At 49.7% G+C, this 19929-nt stretch overlaps 1 protein-coding gene and 1 pseudogene across 1 annotated transcript in view; both read right to left on the reverse strand.

The window, feature by feature from the left end:
* Nucleotides 1-1988: 1988 nt before the first annotated feature.
* LOC132653953 (sperm motility kinase-like) lies at nucleotides 1989-2892 on the reverse strand (annotated as a pseudogene).
* A 16978-nt stretch (nucleotides 2893-19870) lies between these two features.
* Nucleotides 19871-19929, reverse strand: part of LOC110557350 (sperm motility kinase X-like) — a 31448-nt gene continuing 31389 nt past the window's right edge. Inside the window, exon 5 of the mRNA XM_060383386.1 lies at nucleotides 19871-19879. Within this exon, the coding sequence (XP_060239369.1) occupies nucleotides 19871-19879 (9 nt within the window). The remainder of the gene's footprint in view (nucleotides 19880-19929) is intronic.

Raw genomic sequence — 19929 nt, forward strand, 5'->3', positions numbered from 1 at the left:
TGTGCTTGCCCTGCAGCACCAAAGTGCCCTACTGGTCTCTCAGCAATCTCTGCTGACTTTGCCATGCCCCACCTGCTCCTCTTCCAGCTTTATCAGCACATGTATACAATCTACTTCTTGCTCAACAAGCCTGAGGTCACATTACCGGGATTTCTATGGTATGGGTCTTTCTGAAGTGACAGAGGTTGTTAAGTTCACAGGTGTGCCAAGTGGAAAATTATCATTAGTTACAATGGACAGAAGGAAAAGTGAAAAAAATGAAGTGAAGTAATGCACTCACCTGGTGCTGAGGGTGGCTCCAAGGTCCCTTTTCATTGGAGTCATGTTCTTACATGAGGCGGCCTTTGTCTTAGCAGGAGGCAGGCAGCAGCAGCACAGATGTCTGAGGCCGTTCATGATTGTCTTCTTCACCCGCTTCCAGCGTTGACGCCGGTTGCGGGGGGAAGCTGTGCCAGCGTCCTGAGGCTGGCCAGGTGTGATGTTGTCCTCGGTCTCTTGCTGAGGGAGACCTGTGCCAGCGTCCTGAGGCTGGCCAGGTGTGATGTTTGCCTCGGACTCTTCCTGAGGGAGACCTGTGCCAGCATCCTGAGGATGGCTAGGTGTGGTGTTGTCCTCGGTCTCTTCCTGAGGGAGACCTGTGCCAGCGTCCTGATGCTGGCCAGGTGTGGTGTTGTCCTCGGTCTCTTGCTGAGCGAGACCTGTGCCAGCATCCTGAGGCTGGCCAGTTATGGTGTTGTCCTCGGTCTCTTGTTGAGGGAGACCTGTGCCAGCATCCTGAGGCTGGCCAGGTATGGTGTCGTCCTCGGACTCTTCCTGAGGGCGTGCTGTGCCAGCGTCCTGAGGTTGGCCAGGTGTGATGTTGTCGTCCTTGGTCTCTTCCTGTGGGGAAGCTATGCCAGCGTCCTGAGGCTGGCCAGGTATGGTGTTGTCTTCGGTATCTTGCTGAGGGAGAACTGTGCCAGCATCCTGAGGCTGGCCAGGTATGGTGTTGTCCTCGGTCTCTTCCTGAGGGACACCTGTGCCAGCATCCAGAGGCTGGCCAGGTGTGGTGTTGTCCTCGGTCTCTTGCTGAGGGAGACCTGTGCCAGCTTCCTGAAGCTGGCCAGGTGTGGTGTTGTCCTCGGTCTCTTGCTGAGGGAGACCTGTGCCAGCATCCTGAGGCTGGGCAGGAGTGATATCGTCCTCGGTCTCTTGCTGAGAGAGACCTGTGCCAGCTTCTTGAGGCTGGCCAGGTGTGATGTCGTCCTCGGTCTCTTCCTGAGGGCGTGCTGTGCCAGCGTCCTGAGGCTGGCCAGCTGTGATGTTGTCCTCCTGGGTCTCTCTCTCCTCGGTCTCTTCCTCCTCCCTCACTTCAGGCATGGTGTCCTCCTTGATGATGTTTACTCTCAGGGCAATGATTGCTTCTTGAGCATCGATGTCTTCCTGTGTTAGGGTCTTTTCCTCTGCGACTATAGTCGACTCTATCTCTATGACTGTCGTCATCTCTGATAAATCCTCAGAGGAGGAGCTTGAGCTGTCCTCTTCCTCCAGACCCAGAGATGGATGGTCACTGTCAGTGTGGCTGTCACGTGATCCAACCTGTGAAAAATAAACATTCATTTCCAGGATGCTGCCCTTGATGGACTTAGCAATAGGACAGCCCAGGTGGAGAGGGTGTGTGTCTGGATGGCAGCATAGGGTGGCAGGCATGCTATGGCATCTGGCAAGTTTCCTGGAATAATGCTCCTCCTCTTTTTCCTGGCCCTTAGATGGCAAGGTAAAGGTATAGGGAACAGGTTCAGCTCTCCTTAGGGATCCAGGATAAGTGTAAGGCTCTTTCAGGGAGAGGACAGTGCCTGGCTGCCTGGGTTTCTCAGGATTCACCTGGTTGTGGCCACAGTCCCCCGCAGGTGACTGGTGCTGCAATATAAGGTAAGTTGCCATCACCTCGTCGTATTTTTGGTCTCTCAGGGATTCAATGATTACTTCAGGCTTATAGCCCATGACTCTCATGGTCCCGACAATGCTAGGGCTCGGGGTGCCTGGGAGGCTAGGGGTGGAGGTAGGTGGTGAACGTGCCTCACTGGCCCTGATCACGGGGCGCCTCATGATGTCCTTGATGGTGGGCCTTCTGCCGGGATTGATTATCAGTAATTCCAAGATGACATTGAAAATGTCGATAGAAACATGCTTAGGAATGGTGAAGTTGCCTGAGGTGACCTCGTTCCTCATGCCTGCCACAGATTTGGCTTGGAAAGGGAAGTGCCCAGCCACCATGAGAAAGAGGAGAATCCCTAAACACCACATGTCGATGGGGTACGCATCGTATTCCCCCCGTGCAAAGAGTTCTGGGGCACAATAGGGCAGAGTGCCACAGAAACCCCGCAGCTTCTGCCCAGGAGTTACTTTCACAGCGAGGCTAAAATCAATCAGCTTGGCATTCCCCCTGCAGTCCATAAGGATGTTGGTGGCTTTTATATCTCTATGGACAACTTGATTGTTATGACAGTAATTCACTGCATGCACCACCTGAGTAAATATCCTTTCAGCCTCGCACTCCGGTAGAGACCCCCGTTCCAGGATCCGCCGCAGCAGCTCTCCCTCTGAGGCATGCTCCATCACCAGGTAGGTGATCTCTTCCGTCTCGATCACGTGAAAAAGTTTGATGATATTGGGGTGGTTCATGGATTTCATAACGCTTATTTCACTGTTAAAAATCGAGTTGTACTTCTTCTTATTTCTAAGGAGTTTTACAGCCACACAGGTCACAGTGGGAACATGGAAGGCGAGTTTCACTTCAGAAAAATGTCCGTGTCCCAGAGTCCTCATCATTCTATAGTCGGTGTTGAAGGGGTCCTCCACAGAGGAGCAGGCCTCCATGTCCTGCTTCAGAGTCAGGCCCTCCTCCTTCATATGGCTAGAGAAAAAAAGTTCAATGAGAAAGTTGACAGACTTAAAATCAGGCCTAGGAGAGTATTTAGAGCTATGAATTCCTACATCCAAAAGACTAGGAAAGGAAGGAAGGAAGAGGTCAGACACATTTCAGACCACCTAACTGGGTACTTAAATGCTTAGATAGACAAGAATGAAGTATGTTCCAAAGCAGTGTAGAGCAAACTATGACAGATTGGTTTGACAGGAATCAACTGCAAACTGGAAGAACCAACCAAAGGGTTCTAGAAACTAAGAGCCACTGATAAGAAAGGACGGTCATCCCCTAACCATGAGCTCACCTGTACTGGGAGAGAGCAGGCACGAATAAAATTAGATGCGAGAGAAGTATATAGAACAACAGACACCTGCCAAGCCCGGCGGTGTCCGTGCTGGGCAGCCAGGCCCTGAGTCCAGGTACAACAAGCTCTGCAAAGGACCTACCGAAATTTGGTTCTTAGGATCCAGGTCAGGTGGCTCACAATTACTCCAAACCCAGCTCTAGGAGATCCTACACCACGGGCCTCTGATGGCATCCATACACATGTTCCCATGCCCACACGCAAGTGCACTCTCTGCTACTACACATCAATTACATGGTGATAATGTCTATCTAGATAATGCTACAGGTAGTTGTGATCTCCCACAGAAGAGCTGCACATCAAACCTAGTTCCAAGAGTACATGCTCTTGAAATGATGGGCCAGCTCTCCAGATTACCCCATCCACAAAAATCTTTACTTTAAAACAAAGAGGGTCCCTTACATGAATTGGAGGAGATTTTCTGTGTACAAAATAAACATAATAAAATGTTTTCAGATAGAAAAGAGAATGAACTTACTATGATGGTTCAAAATCTTCACAAATCCAGGAATGTCCTGTCACGGGTGCAGAAGTCAAACTACTCTCTAACAAGAACTTCTGCTCTGTAAGACAAGAGGAGAGGAGAATGGTGTGAGTGTGTGAGGGAGGGACTAGAAGGAGAGTTTATGTTTATTAAACAAACATAATAAAATGTTGTAGGTTAGAGAACAGAAGGCACTTACTATATGGTGGTCAAAACAGCTTCTAAAATGCGAGTATAGTTTAGTCTGTCACGGGCACAGAAGTCCAGTTGCTCTCCAAAAAAGAGCTTCTGCTCTGTAAGACAGGAAGCAGGCTCAGCCAGAGCCTTAAGTGGATAGGTGTCACAATGGCTCCTTGTGGTGTCAGAGCAAGGAATGGACCAGTGATCACTAGGCACATCTTCCTGGTTCCCTCACATGCTGTCCTCAGGGACAGAAAAGCTGGTCTAGGGCAGTGGGGCAGTAGGGGCCTGAGGAAGCTGGTTACACTCCACTGTCTGTCCACAGTGATGCCCAGAGACCCACCTCTTCCTGCTAGGTCCACTGCCCAAGGTCCACAGTTTGCCCCACGTGGTGCCACCTGGTTGGAACATTGTTGAAACACTTGATTCTTTGTGGGACTCTTGACACCCAAACCTTAAGGAGGACACACACACACACACACACACACACACACACACATACACTCTACATCTAGACATGGTACAACTAGCTGTGCCCTGACTGAGAGTCCTTCAGGGGTAAGCTGATGGACCTTAGACAAGAGGTTGCCGTGAAAGTCAGGAAAGTCTCATAAAGGATAAAGACTTGGCAGTTGGCAAAGTTAGAAAAGTGGAGGCAGGAGCATCATTTTAAGTCCTCTTTGGCCACATAGGGATGCTGAGGCCAGCCTGTGCTACACGAGACCCTGCCTCACCAAAAAAAAAGCAATAGCAAAGAGAAGATGAGGAAGGACTGCTTTTGTTTTCTGCATGACCTAGGTTCCCAACTGCTTCAAAAGTTCAAGGTTGCTGTTAAACTCGGGGCTCAGCCACAAGTGCTTGTGACAACAACGCTTGAGGGTGGAAGGCTGATCAGCCTTTTCCATGCTCCTGAAGCTAGGCTGCTGTCACCTCCCACGAAAAGTCATCAGTTTTTTCACATTAAGTGGACCTCACAGCACCCACCCAAGCTGCGGGACATACGCCAGAGAAACTGGGTGGAAGTTTACAGGAGGTCACAAGGATGTTCACTCTTCAGAGAACGTGCATCACTCACTTGAGCACTGGATAGCAAGTCTAGTTAACTAAACCATCACACAATGAAAGGGAGACACAGGCACCGTTCAGCAACGGGCATCAAAGCGCAACGTGCCAGTTCTGTAATCAGATATCAGATTTTTGGAAGTCACAGACCATAGACCCTCCTCTCATCACCAACACCTTGGCAAAACAGCAAGGAACCTGAAGGGCTTTGTTGCTGGACCATGAAGGTTCTGTTACCCACTGCCTTTTCCCAAACATGAACAGATTAACGTTGGAGGAAGGAGTTTTATCCAAGCCTAGACTTGGAAATTTGGGTAGACTGCCCTTGACCATAAAAAGTCCCCTGTTTCTCCAAAAAGACAGGTGCTTATTTTGGGGCTTGGGGTCTGTGCAGTCCTGGGCAGATAATTCCAGCACTAGGCAGTTTTTGTTCCTGAATATGTTCTTTGAGCTGTAGGACCAGCAGAACTCAAGAGCACAGGCTCGACCCTTTGCTTCAAAATCATTATTGCCCTCCCCTCCGCTGCCTGATAACACCCTAGCTTGGTGCCATAATCGCCCTCCTTAAGGCAGAAGATAACCCATGAACGTAAAGCTGCAGGCAGAGAGGAGGACAGAAGTAGGCTGGAGGGACAGGGCATGGCAAGTCTCACCAAGGAAAGTCCCATCCTTCCTCAAAGAACAAGCTCCTTTTAGACTTACACTTATTCTATCCCTGAATTCCTTTTCAGCTGCCCTGTTCCACAATCACCATCACAAGATCTGAGCTGACGCTTGTCTCTAGCCCCTTTGTTGGACTCATGCCTCTTGACCTGCCAGGAAGATCTCGAGATAACCAGCTAGGAGGAGCCTTTGTGCTAGAGCCCAGAGAACATCCGTGTGTCCATCAGTCCTCTGGAGAGGAGTCCACGGCACTTGGCCCGTACTTGTACTTGGGAAGCAAGGTGCTGAACAGCAAGGGAAAGAGTGAGGGGCTTGGAAGGGGTGGGCAGTAGGCAGTGTCATCAGGGGAATGTATTCAAAGTTCCCCATGTCCGTGTACGGAAGTATCACTGGGCGATCGATCACTCGTGTTGTGTAGTTGATATAAATACTGTGATAGTGAGATACAATCAAAGTGAGCATGAGATAGATGAAGAATATAAGGGTAAGCATAATCATGCCTGAAACCAATGAATGAATAAATAGAGGCAATTGCCACAAAACCGACAGTGTTAGAGGGAAACTCAATCAGCAGAGGGTCAACTGGTCTGGTTGTCCTAGGGGAGCTGGCCAATGCTGTGATTCACCAACTCTCAAACCATTCAATCTAGCAACCAATGGCTGCCACACTTGATGGGCCCAAACCCCGTCCCAGTGAGTTCTGTATGTGGCCAGGTTCCACCATTCCTCACAAGGACTCTTTGTGATGTCAGAGCAAGGAAGGACCTAGCCATGCCTGGGCACCAACCACACCGATTCCCCCAGTTTCTGCCCGCAAGGACAGGGAAGGAATGGTAGCAGGAAAGGCAGGTAGCTGAAGGAGTAGGGACCTGAGCCAGCCAGCCAGTTCTGTCCAGTTTTCCCTTGGTGCCAGTGACCCTCTTCCTCCTGTAAGACCCCACTTCCCCACACAATGCCACATGCCGGGGCCCAGTGTTCAAACACGTGACTCTTTGTGGTACATTTGCCATCTCAAGAAGCAGGCTCCAGAGGGTTGTAGTCCGGTGCGCTGTGGACACTGATGCCCATCCTTTAGGGCACAGGTAGCATGCTTCCCTTTTCCTCTGCTCCCTGGCACTCTAGCGGCTCTCTGCATACAAAGCTCAGCACATACACACTCATCAAGGACCTCAGTTCCTTTCTCATTCGACTCAGGTGAACGAGAAATGGAGAGTGGCCTCGGGCTGAGGTTAGGATGCTGTGGTGGCTAATCACTGTTGTCAAAATGAGTACACCAGGAATTAACTGAGAGGGTGGCTCTCAGGAGTCTATGGGGTGACCCTACCTGAGACTCCTAGCAGCAGGGGATATGGAGCCTGATGTGGCCCCCTCCTGCAGCCATGCAGGACTTCCAGTCAAGCGGCCAGTGGAGGGAACTCACCCACCCACAAAGCCTTCCACCCAAAGTTTGCCCCGGCTACAGGAAATGCAGGATTAAACAGGGAGCCCAGATGGAGGGAACTGGCAACCAATGACCAACTCAACTTGAGACCGACCCTAGGGGAGAGAGAGGCAACCTTTGACTCTACTAATAATACTGTACTCTGCTTGCAGATGGGAGCCTAGCATAAGTGTCTTCTGAGAGGCTTCATCCAGCAGTGAATGGAAACAAATGCACAGACCCACAGCCAAACACTAGATGGAGTTTGGGGAATCTTGTGGAAGAGTGGGAGGAAGGAGTGAGGGAGCTGGAGGGGTCAAGGATACCACGAGAAGACCCACAGAGTCAACTAACCCGGGTCCATGGGGGCTCACAGAGACTGAATCACCAACCTAAAGGGCATGCCTGGGCTGGACCTTGGCCCCCTACCCATATGTAGCAGAGGTGCAGATTGTCCTTCATGTTGGTGCCCTAACAACGGGTGCCCTAATAAGGGCTGTCTCTTCCTCTGTAGCTTGCCTTTGGATCCCTTTGCCCTAGCTGCTCTGCCTTGTCTGGGTGTCAGTGGGAGAGGATGCATGCAGTCCTTTTGGCAACTTGATGTGCCAGGGTGAGCTGGTGCCCATGGGGGACCTCCCTTTCTCTGAGGGGAATGGGAGTGGGGAACGGTGTGAGGGCGTGTGAGGGAGGGAATAGGAGGACAGTTTATGTTTATGAAACTTACTCTACCGTGGTCTGAAATCTTCAAAAATCTAGGAATGTCTTGTCACGGGTGCAGAAGTCCAGTTACACTCTAACAAGAACTTCTGCTCTGTAAGACAAGAGGAGTGGAGAATGGTGTGAGTGTGTGAGGGAGGGACTAGAAGGAGAGTTTATGTTTATTAAACAAACATAATAAAATGTTGTAGGTTAGAGAACAGAAGGCACTTACTATATGGTGGTCAAAACAGCTTCTAAAATGCGAGTATAGTTTAGTCTGTCACGGGCACAGAAGTCCAGTTGCTCTCCAACCAAGAGCTTCTGCTCTGTAAGACAGGAAGCAGGCTCAGCCAGAGCCTTAAGTGGATAGGTGTCACAATGGCTCCTTGTGGTGTCAGAGCAAGGAATGGACCAATGATCACTAGGCACATCCCATTGGTTCCCTCACATTCTGTCCTCAGGGACAGGAATGCTGGTCTAGGGCAGTGGGGCAGTAGGGGCCTGAGGAAGCTGGTTACACACTAGTGTCTGTCCAGAGTGATGCCCAGAGACCCACCTCTTCCTGTTAGGCCCACTGCCCAAGGTCTACAGTTTGCTCCACCTGGTGCCACCTGGTTAGAACATTGTTCAAACACTTGATTCTTTTTTGGACTCTTGACACCCAAACCTTAAGGAGGACACACACACACACACACACACACACACACACACACACACACACTACATCTAGACATGGTACAACTAGCTGTGCCCTGACTGAGAGTCCTTCAAGGGTCAGCTGATGAACCTTAGACAAGAGGTTGCGGTGAAAGTCAGGAAAGTCTCATAAAGGATAAACACTTGGCAGTTGGCAAAGTTAGAAAAGTGGAGGCAGGAGGATCATTTTAAGTCCTCTTTGGCCACACAGGGATGCAGAGGCCAGCCTGTGCTACAGGAGACCCTACCTCACCAAATACAAAAGCAATAGCAAAGAGAAGTTGAGGAAGGACTGCTTTTGTTTTCTGCATGACCTAGGTTCCCAACTGCTTCAAAAGTTCAAGGTTGCTGTTAAACTAGGGGCCCAGCCACAAGTGCTTGTGACAACAACGCTTGAGGGTGGAGGGCTGATCAGCCATTTCCATGCTCCTGAAGCTAGGCTGCTGTCACCTCCCACGAAAAGTCATCAGTTTTTCACATTAAGTGGACCTCACAGCACCCACCCAAGCTGCGGGACATACGCCAGAGAAACTGGGTGGAAGTTTACAGGAGGTCACAAGGATGTTCACTCTTCAGAGAACGTGCATCACTCACTTGAGCACTGGATAGCAAGTCTAGTTAACTAAACCATCACACAATGAAAGGGAGACACAGGCACCGTTCAGCAACGGGCACCAAAGCGCAACGTGCCAGTTCTGTAATCAGATATCAGATTTTTGGAAGTCACAGACCATAGACCCTCCTCTCATCACCAACACCTTGGCAAAACAGAAAGGAACCTGAAGGGCTTTGTTGTTGGACCATGAAGGTTCTGTTACCCACTGCCTTTCCCCAAACATGATCAGATTAAGGTTGGAGGAAGGAGTCTTATCCAAGCCTAGATTTGGAAATTTGGGTAGACTGCCCTTGTCCATGAAAAGTCCCCCGTTTATCCAAAAAAGACAGGTGCTTATTTTGGGGCTTGGGGTCTGTGCAGTCCTTGGCAGATAATTCCAGCACTAGGCAGTTTTTGTTCCTGAATATGTTCTTTGAGCTGTAGGACCAGCAGAACTCAAGAGCACAGGCTCGACCCTTTGCTTCAAAATCATTATTGCCCTCCCCTCCGCTGCCTGATAACACCATAGCTTGGTGCCATAATCGCCCTCCTTAAGGCAGAAGATAACCCATGAACGTACAGATGCAGGCAGACAGGAGGACAGAAGTAGGCTGGAGGGACAGGGCATGGCAAGTCTCACCAAGGAAAGTCCCATCCTTCCTCAAAGAGCAAGCTCCTTTTAGACTTATACTTATTCTATCCCTGAATTCCTTTTCAGCTGCCCTGTTCCACAATCACCATCACAAGATCTGAGCTGACGCTTGTCTCTAGCCCCTTTGTTGGACTCATACCTCTTGACCTGCCAGGTAGATCCTGAGATAACCAGCTAGGAGGAACCTCTGTGCTAGAGCACAGAGACCATCCCGTGTGTCCATCAGTCCTCTGGACAGGAGTCCACGGCACTTGGCCCGTACTTGTACTTGGGAAGCAAGGTGCTGAACAGCAAAGGGAAAGAGTGAGGGGCTTGGAAGGGGTGGGCAGTAGGCAGTGTCATCAGGGGAATGTATTCAAAGTTCCCCGTGTCCATGTACGGAAGTGTCACTGGGCCAGTCAGTTCTGTCCAGTTTTCCCTTGGTGCCAGTAACCCTCTTCCTCCTGTAAGACCCCAGTTTATGTGCGAATATGTGAAGCTTAGTGAGTGGGTAATTCCTTTCCATATTTGATGCGAAAATGGAAAATTAACTTGTTCTTTAGAATAAGCAGTAAAATCCTTATAACACAGTGTCAGCGGAATCAGGGAGGAAAACGCATGCTTAGCTACTGCCAGTGTCATTTTGCCCTGGGGTTTGTGGGGTTCAGGATAGGGGCAGGAAAACCGGGATGCTCTGCTAAGTCCAACCGAACACTGTTGGATGTGGGATTTGTGAACACAGCCCTACGATTAGTTGGGAAAACATCCCAGGATTAAACTGGTTCAGCCGAAGGCAGAGGATGGTGGCTGTGGAGCAATAGGCTAAGACTATTGAACTCCTTTGGTTTTCCTGATGAGTGAAAATGGATCCCAAAGCCTTTGTAATGGCTTTGCAACCCTCCAGGTTGCTGGCCACCATGGTTGCTGTTGGAGCCTTAAGGATTGCATTCTTGCTAAGAATCCTACAATGACTGTGTCCCCATTTTACAGATGGAAAACTGCGGCTTTTTGATGGTCATCGTTTTTTGTTTTTTGTTTTTCAAGACAGGGTTTCTCTGTGTAGCCCTGGCTGTTCTGTCGTTTACTCTGTAAACCAGGCTGATCTCAAACTCAGACAGCCACCTTTCTCTGTCTCCCAAGTGAAAGATTAAAGACTTACACCACACACACAGACACACAGACACACACACACACACAAAAGCCAGGTGATCAAAAGACCATATAGTTCAGTTCAAAAATCGATTCAAAAATCAGAATTGTATGTAATCTTTATGGTATTAGTAGATTTCCCTGAATCTTATTGTAATTGCTGGCTCTCCATATGTAGAATGAGTTGTTTGGCATATAGAAACTGCTGACTTTATTCCTGATGGTTTAGAATTAACTTTATTATTTATGCAACTGCAAAAGGCTTAACAAAAGTAGAAACCCTCCATTATATATCACGCGGATTCGGTCTCATACCGGCTTCCAGGTCCATTGGTACAAGCAAATGAGGAAACTGATCAATTACAACACCTCAACATTTCATGAAAGACACGATGTTAAAAGTAAAAGTTAATTTTTTTTCTATAACTTGGGCAACAAGCAAAGAAATAATAAAAAATGTCCCACTTGTCCTCTGTATAACCACACTCGACTGCGTGCTGGAAATAAGCCTAGGGATACCAAAAGAGTGAAATATGGCAGATGGATGTGTTTCATTCTGCACAAATTGGAAAACAAAGGTATGTACACCGTACCATAGGTGTATACCCAGGGTTTCAACGGGCAACTGCTTTAAGTGCTGAAAAGGCTGATTGTGTAATTACACAGTTATTGGAAATAGTGGAAATTTTGGGGATACCTTCACAAGTTAAGACTGATAATGAACCTACATATATATGTAGTAAGATGAAGCAATTCTTTGCCTATTATACTATAAATCTTTATACTATAAATGATTTATAAAACTTCATACAATAAATGATTTATAAAATCTTTATCCTATAAATGATTTATAAAACTTCATACTATAAATGATTTATAAAATCTTTATACTATAGTATAAAATGATCTTTATATAACTTATACTATTGTAAAGATTTATAAATCATTTACACTATAGTATAAAGATCATTTAAATGATCTCTATATCATTTATACTATAAAGATTTATAAATCATTTATACTATAGTATAAAATAAATGATAGTATAGTATAAATCATAGTATAGTATAAGTGATTTATACATCATTTATACTATAGTATATTATAAAGGATAGTATAGTATAAAGTATATCATTTATACTATATATAGCATCATTTATACTATACTATCATTTATACTATATATAGTAGCATTTGTACTATACTGTCATTTAAATGATAGTATAACATAAAGGATAGTATAGTATAAATTATACCATGTATACTATATATAGTAACATTTATACCATACTATCATTTATACTAGATACTATCATTTGTACTACACTATCATTTAAATGATAGCATAGTATAAATGATAGTATAATATAAATTATACCATTTATACTATATAGAGCATCATTTATACTAGGCTACCATTTATGCTATACTATCCTTTATAGTATACTAAAGTATAAATGATTTATAAATCACTTATACTATATTATGATTTATACTATACTATCATTTATTTTATACTATAGTATAAATGATTTATAAATCTTTATAATATGAAGGATATAGAGATCATTTAAATGATGTTTATACTATAGTGTAAATGATTTACAAATCTTTACAATAGTATATGTTACATAAAGATCATTTTATACTATAGTATAAAGTTTTTATAAATCATTTGTAGTATAAAGTTTTATAAATCATTTATAGCATAAAGATTTATAGTATAATAGGCAAAGAATTGCTTCATCTTACTACATATATATGTAGGTTCATTATCAGTCTTAATTTGTGAAGGTATCCCCAAAATTTCCACTATTTCCAATAACTGTGTAATTACACAATCAGCCTTTTCAGCACTTAAAGCAGTTGCCCGTTGAAACCCTGGGTATACACCTATGGTACGGTGTACATACCTTTGTTTTCCAATTTGTGCAGAATGAAACACATCCATCTGCCATATTCAATGTCCATCCTATGGGCTTAGAGTTGCTCAAGAGTGTTTCGGGTGTGGAAGTACATTATAGGGGCATGCTGTTGAAGATCGAGGCTATCTTCAAGGACCTTTGTCCTACATTCAAGTTCAGGGAAGCGCCAGGATGGATGGACCATACACAGTCAATCACACAGACATCTGTGTGTCTCACGATGTGATACTTGTTGCCACAGTCTAGGGAGAAAGAACACAAGAGATGAAGTCTTACCACTGTGATACTAGGATGGAAAGATAAGGCTTCCCAGAACTCTCCCCAAAGGCTGTGCAGGGATGATTAACTGTGTAAGAATATGCAAAGGGCAGAGACTTGAAGAAATGGAAGCAGCCTTAAGATCTGTCCAGCTGGTACATACACGAGGTAGGGGCTTGAGGCTGCCATGACACAGGGACACAGTGGGTTGCTCCTCCAAGAGTCTCTAGTTAGACTTGTCAGGACACCTATCACACCCTCACAGTGTGGCAGGTGGTGGTGAGTGTGGGATCCAATGTGAATGGTCGCCTTGAAGGAACAAGGATAGATATGCAAGAGGTGAGTAACTAGGGCAGAATTGGTGTCAAGAGAGGGCACAGCTACCACTGCAGTCACTCCAAGACTGAGTTTTCCAGGCTTTGTTCTGAGTTGGGTCTGAGGACTCAAGCAATGTAACCTGTGATGGGTTTGGCATGTGTGTAGGTTCGGGGCTCTTGCAAAAGGATGGCCGGAGGCTCCTTCTAAAAAATTCCCATCAGGCTGTTTGTAGGCCGCAAATCTCAACCTGGGAACCCATCTTGGGGCAGGTAGGACAGGCAGACTGGAAACTATAGCACTAGGGAGAGATTAGTTACAAAGGACAGAAGGAAAAGTGAATAAAGTGAAGTGAAGTAATGCACTCACCTAGTGCTGAGGGTGGCTCCAAGGTCCCTTTTCATTGGAGTCATGTTCTTACATGAGGCAGCCTTTGTTTTAGCAGGAGGCAGGCAGCAGCAGCACAGATGTCTGAGGCCGTTCATGATTGTCTTCTTCACCTGCTTCCAGCATTGACGCCGGTTGCGTGGAAAGCTGTGTCAGCGTCCTGAGGCTGGCCATGTGTGGTGTCGTCCTCGGTCTCTTGCTGAGGGAGACCTGTGCCAGCTTCCTGAGGCTGGCCATGTGTGGTGTCGTCCTCGGTCTCTTGCTGAGGGAGACCTGTGCCAGCGTCCTGAGGCTGGCCAGTTATGGTGTTGTCCTCGGTCACTTCCTGAGGGAGACCTGTGCCAGCATCCTGAGGCTGGCCAAGTGTGGTGTTTTCCTCGGTCTCTTGCTGATGGAGACCTGTGCCAGCATCCTGAGACTGGCCAGGTGTGGTGTTGTCCTCGGTCCCTTGTTGAGGGAGAACTGTGCCAGCATCCTGAGGCTGGCCAGGTGTGGTGTTTTCCTCCGTCTCTTGCTGAGGGAGACCTGTGCCAGCATCCTGAGGCTGGCCAGGTGTGATGTTGTCCAAGGTCTCTTGCTGAGGGAGACCTGTGCCAGCATCTTGAGGCTGGCCAGGTGTGGTGTTGTCCTCGGTCTCTTGCTGAGGGAGACCTGTGCCAGCATCCTGAGGCTGGCCAGGTGTTGTGTTTTCCTTGGTCTCTTGCTGAGGGAGACTTGTGCCAGCATCCTGAGGCTGGCCAGGTGTTGTGTTGTCCTTGGTCTCTTCTTGAGGGAGACTTGTGCCAGCATCCTCAGGCTGGCCAGGTGTTGTGTTGTCCTCGGTCTCTGCTGAGGGAGACCTGTGCCAGCATCCTGAGGCTGGCCAGTTATGGTGTTGTCTTCGGTCACTTCCTGAGGGAGACCTGTGCCAGCATCCTGAGGCTGGCCAGGTGTGGTGTTGTCCTCGGTCTCTTGCTGAGGGAGACTTGTGCCAGCATCCTGAGGCTGGCCAGGTGTGGTGTTGTCCTTGGTATCTTGCTGAGGGAAACCTGTGCCAGCGTCCTGAGGCTGGCCAGGTGTGATGTCGTTCAAGGTCTCTTGCTGAGGGAGACCTGTGCCAGCTTCCTGAGGCTGGCCAGGTGTGATGTCGTCCTCGGTCTCTTGCTGAGGGAGACCTGTGCCAGCATCTTGAGGCTGGCCAGGTGTGGTGTTGTCCTCGGTTTCTTGCTGAGGGAGACCTGTGCCAGTATCCTGAGGCTGGCCAGGTGTGGTGACGTCCTCGGTCTCTTGCTGAGGGAGAGCTGTGCCAGCATCCTGAGGCTGGCTAGATGTGATGTCGTCCTCGGTCTCTTGCTGAGGGAGACGTGTGCCAGCATCCTGAGGCTGGTCAGGTGTGGTGTTGTCCTAGGTCTCTTGCTGAGGTAGACCTTTGCCAGCTTCCTGAGGCTGGCCAGGTGTGATGTCTTCCTCGGTCTCTTGCTGAGGGAGAGTTGTTCCAGCTTCCTGAGGCTGGCCAGGTATGGTGTTGTCCTTGGTCTCTTCTTGAGGGAGACTTGTGCCAACATCCTGAGGCTGGCCAGGTGTTGTGTTGTCCTCAGACTCTTGCTGAGGGAGACCTGTGCCAGCGTCCTGAGGCTGGCTAGATATGGTGTTGTCCTCGGTCACTTCCTTTGGGAGACCTGTGCCAGCATCCTGAGGCTGGCCAGGTGTGGTATTGTCCTCGGTCTCTTGCTGAGGGAGACCTGTGCCAGCGTCCTGAGGCTGGCCAGTTATGGTGTTGTCCTCGGTCACTTCCTGAGGGAGACCTGTGCCAGCAACCTGAGGCTGGCCAGGTGTGATGTCGTCCAAGGTCTCTTGCTGAGGGAGACCTGTGCCAGCTTCCTGAGGCTGGCCAGGTGTGATGTCGTCCTCGGTCTCTTGCTGAGGGAGACCTGTGCCAGCTTCCTGAGGCTGGCCAGGTATGGTGTTGTCCTCGGTGTCTTGCTGAGGGCATGCTGTGCCAGCTTCCTGAGGCTGGCCATGTGTGATGTCATCCTAGGTCTCTTGCTGAGGGAGACCTGTGCCAGCATCCTGAGGCTGGGCAGGTGTGGTGTTGTCCTCGTTCTCTTGCTGAGGGAGACCTGTGCCAGCATCCTGCGGCTGGCCAGGTATGGTGTTGTCCTCGGTCTCTTGCTGAGGGAGACCTGTGCCAGCTTCCTGAGGCTGGCCAGGTGTGGTGTTGTCCTCGTTCTCCTGCTGAGAAAGAACTGTGCCAGCATCCTGCGGCTGGCCAGGTGTGGTGTTGTCCTCGGTCTCTTCTTGAGGGAGACCTGTGCCCGCATGCTGAGGCTGGCCAGGTGTGGTGTTGTCCTCGGTCTCTTGCTGAGGGAGACCTCTGCCAGCGTCCTGAGGCTGGCCAGTTATGGTGTTGTCCTCGTTCACTTCCTGAGGGAGACCTGTGGAGCATCCTGAGGCTGGCCAGCTGTGGTGTTGTCCTCGGTCTCTTGCTGATGGAGACCTGTGCCAGCATCGTGAGGCTGGCCAGGTTTGGTGTTGTCCTCGGTCTCTTGCTGAGGGAGACCTGTGCCAGCATCCTGAGGTTGGCCAGGTGTGGTGTTGTCCTCGGTCTCTTGCTGAGGGAGACCTGTGCCAGCGTCCTGAAGCTGGCCAGGTGTGATGTCGTCCAAGGTCTCTTGCTGAGGAAGACCTGTACCAGCTTCCTGAGGCTGGCCAGGTGGGATGTCCTCCGCGGTCTCTTGCTGAGGGAGACTTGTGCCAGCTTACTGAGGCTGGCCAGGTGTGTTGTTGTCCTCGGTCTCTTGCTGAGGGAGAGCTGTGCCAGCTTCCTGAGGACCTCCAGGTGTGGTGTCATCCTCGGTCTCTTCTTGAGGGAGACCTGTGCCAGCATCCTGAGGTTGGCCAGGTGTGGTGTTGTCCTCGGTCTCTTGCTGAGGGAGACCTGTGCCAGCATCCTGAGTCTGGCCAGGTGTGATGTTGTCCTCAGTCTCTTGCTGAGGGAGACCTGTGCCAGCTTCCTGAGGCTGGCCAGGTATGGTGTTGTCCTCGGTCTCTTGCTGAGAGCATGCTGTGCCAGCTTCCTGAGGCTGGCCCGGTGTGATGTCGTCCTCGGTCTCTTGCTGAGGGAGACCTGTGCCAGCATCCTGAGGCTGGCCAGGTGTGGTGTTGTCCTCGTTCTCTTGCTGAGGGAGACCTGTGCCAGCATCCTGAGGCTGGCCAGGTGTGGTGTTGTCCTCGGTCTCTTGCTGAGGGAGACCTGTGCCAGCGTCCTGAGGCTGGCCAGGTGTGGTGTCGTCCTCAGTCTCTTGCTGAGGGAGAGCTGTGCCAGCATCCTGAGGCTGGCCAGGCCTGATGTTGTCGCCCTCGTTCTCTTCCTCCTTGGTCTCTTCAGTTATGATGGTATCCTCCTTGATCTCTTTTGTTGTGATGGTATCTCTTATGATGGTGTCTGGTATGATGGTGTTTCCCTTGTTCTCTTCCTCCTTGGTCTCTTCAGTCATGGTGTCCTCCTTGATCTCTTTGTCGTGATGGTTTCTCATATGGTGTCTGGTATGATGGTGTTTGGTACGATGGTGTCTGGTGTGATGGTGTCCTCCTTGGTCAATTTTAGTGTGATGGTGTGTGGTAGGATGGTTTATTGGGGCAGGTGGGACAGGGAGATTGGAAACTATATCACTATGGGGAGAAGTTTTACTATGTGGAAAAGATCATATTTCCTGCCAAGAAACGGGGAATAAAGGACAATCACTACCCAGAGGACAGTCTGTGATGTTTATGCAGGCTGGAGGAGAGAGCAAGGGATCAGTGTGCCACATAAAGCTTTAGGGCACCTCTGCACCTCAGCCAATCTCCTCTGTGGAAGACCCAGTGGAAAGGCAGCCCCTCCTGCCTGGGATTTTACCTGGACAGATATGCACTGGGATAGGTCCTGTGCAGAATGCTCCTGTGACCACACGGGCTTCTGGACATCTGGCCTGGCTTCCCTGAGAGGCTTTCCACATCTCATCCAGGCTGATCCCCAACCTTTGGCCCACAAGTCATGGAGATGGGGCCTGTCGTCTTTAGGACTTCAAAGCAAAAAGACACAGGTAAGTGACTCTTACTGACTTTGAAGCACACAGAACTTTCTGTGCTTGCCCTGCAGCACCAAAGTGCCCTACTGGTCTCTCAGCAATCTCTGCTGACTTTGCCATGCCCCACCTGCTCCTCTTCCTGCTTTATCAGCACATGTATACAATCTACTTCTTGCTCAACAAGCCTGAGTTCACATTACCGGGATTTCTATGGTATTGGTCTTTCTGAAGTGACAGAGGTTGTTAAGATCACAGGTGTGCCAAGTGGGCAAATTATCATTAGTTACAATGGACAGAAGGAAAAGTGAATAAAATGAAGTGAAGTAATGCACTCACCTGGTGCTGAGGGTGGCTCCAAAGTCCCTTTTCATTGGAGTCATGTTCTTACATGAGGCAGCCTTTGTCTTAGCAGGAGGCAGGCAGCAGCAGCACAGATGTCTGAGGCCGTTCATGATTGTCTTCTTCACCCGCTTCCAGCGTTGACGCCGGTTGCGGGGGGAAGCTGTGCCAGCGTCCTGAGGCTGGCCAGGTGTGATGTTGTCTTCGGTATCTTGCTGAGGGAGAGCTGTGCCAGCATCCTGAGGCTGGCCAGGTGTGATGTTGTCCTCGGTCTCTTGCTGAGGGAGACCTGTGCCAGCGTCCTGAGGCTGGCCAGATGTGATGTTGTCCTCGAACTCTTCCTGAGGGAGACCTGTGCCAGCATCCTGAGGATGGCTAGGTGTGGTGTTGTCCTCGGTCTCTTCCTGAGGGAGACCTGTGCCAGCGTCCTGATGCTGGCCAGGTGTGGTGTTGTCCTCGGTCTCTTCCTGAGGGAGACCTGTGCCAGCATCCTGAGGCTGGCCAGGTAGGGTCGTGTCCTCGGTCTCTTGCTGAGGGAGACCTGTGCCAGCATCCTGATGCTGGCCAATTTTGCTGTTGTCCTCGGTCTCTTGCTGAGGGAGACCTGTGCCAGCATCCTGAGGCTGGCCAGGTTTGGTGTTGTCCTCGGTCTCTTGCTGAGGGAGACCTGTGCCAGCATCCTGAGGTTGGCCAGGTGTGATGTGGTCCTCGGTCTCTTGCTGAGGGAGACCTGTGCCAGCATCCTGAGGCTGGCCAGGTATGGTGTCGTCCTCGTTCTCTTCCTGAGGGCGTGCTGTGCCAGCGTCCTGAGGCTGGCCAGGTGTGATGTTGTCGTCCTTGGTCTCTTCCTGTGGGGAAGCTATGCCAGCGTCCTGAGGCTGGCCAGGTATGGTGTTGTCTTCGGTCTCTTGCTGAGGGAGACCTGTGCCAGCGTCCTGAGGCTGGCCATGTATGGTCTTGTCCTCGGTCTCCTCCTGAGGGAGACCTGTGCCAGCATCCTGAGGCTGGCCAGGTGTGGTGTTGTCCTCGGTCTCTTGCTGAGGGAGACCTGTGCCAGCTTCCTGATGCTGGCCAGGTGTGGTGTTGTCCTCGGTCTCTTGCTGAGGGAGACCTGTGCCAGCATCCTGAGGCTGGGCAGGAGTGATATCGTCCTCGGTCTCTTGCTGAGGGAGACCTGTGCCAGCTTCGTGAGGCTGGCCAGGTGTGATGTTGTTCTCGGTCTCTTGCTGAGGGAGAGCTGTACCAGCGTCCTGAGGCTGGCCAGCTGTGATGTTGTCCTCCTGGGTCTCTCTCTCCTCGGTCTCTTCCTCCTCCCTCACTTCAGGCATGGTGTCCTCCTTGATGATGTTTACTCTCAGGGCAATGATTGCTTCTTGAGCATCGATGTCTTCCTGTGTTAGGGTCTTTTCCTCTGCGACTATAGTCGACTCTATCTCTATGACTGTCGTCATCTCTGATAAATCCTCAGAGGAGGAGCTTGAGCTGTCCTCTTCCTCCAGACCCAGAGATGGATGGTCACTATCAGTGTGGCTGTCACGTGATCCAACCTGTGAAAAATAAACATTCATTTCCAGGATGCTGCCCTTGATGGACTTAGCAATAGGACAGCCCAGGTGGAGAGGGTGTGTGTCTGGATGGCAGCATAGGGTGGCAGGCATGCTATGGCATCTGGCAAGTTTCCTGGAATAATGCTCCTCCTCTTTTTCCTGGCCCTTAGATGGCAAGGTAAAGGTATAGGGAACAGGTTCAGCTCTCCTTAGGGATCCAGGATAAGTGTAAGGCTCTGTCAGGCAGAGGACAGTGCC

This window comes from Meriones unguiculatus, chromosome 5 (genome assembly GCF_030254825.1).
Source record: "Meriones unguiculatus strain TT.TT164.6M chromosome 5, Bangor_MerUng_6.1, whole genome shotgun sequence".
Classification (NCBI taxonomy): domain Eukaryota; kingdom Metazoa; phylum Chordata; class Mammalia; order Rodentia; family Muridae; genus Meriones; species Meriones unguiculatus.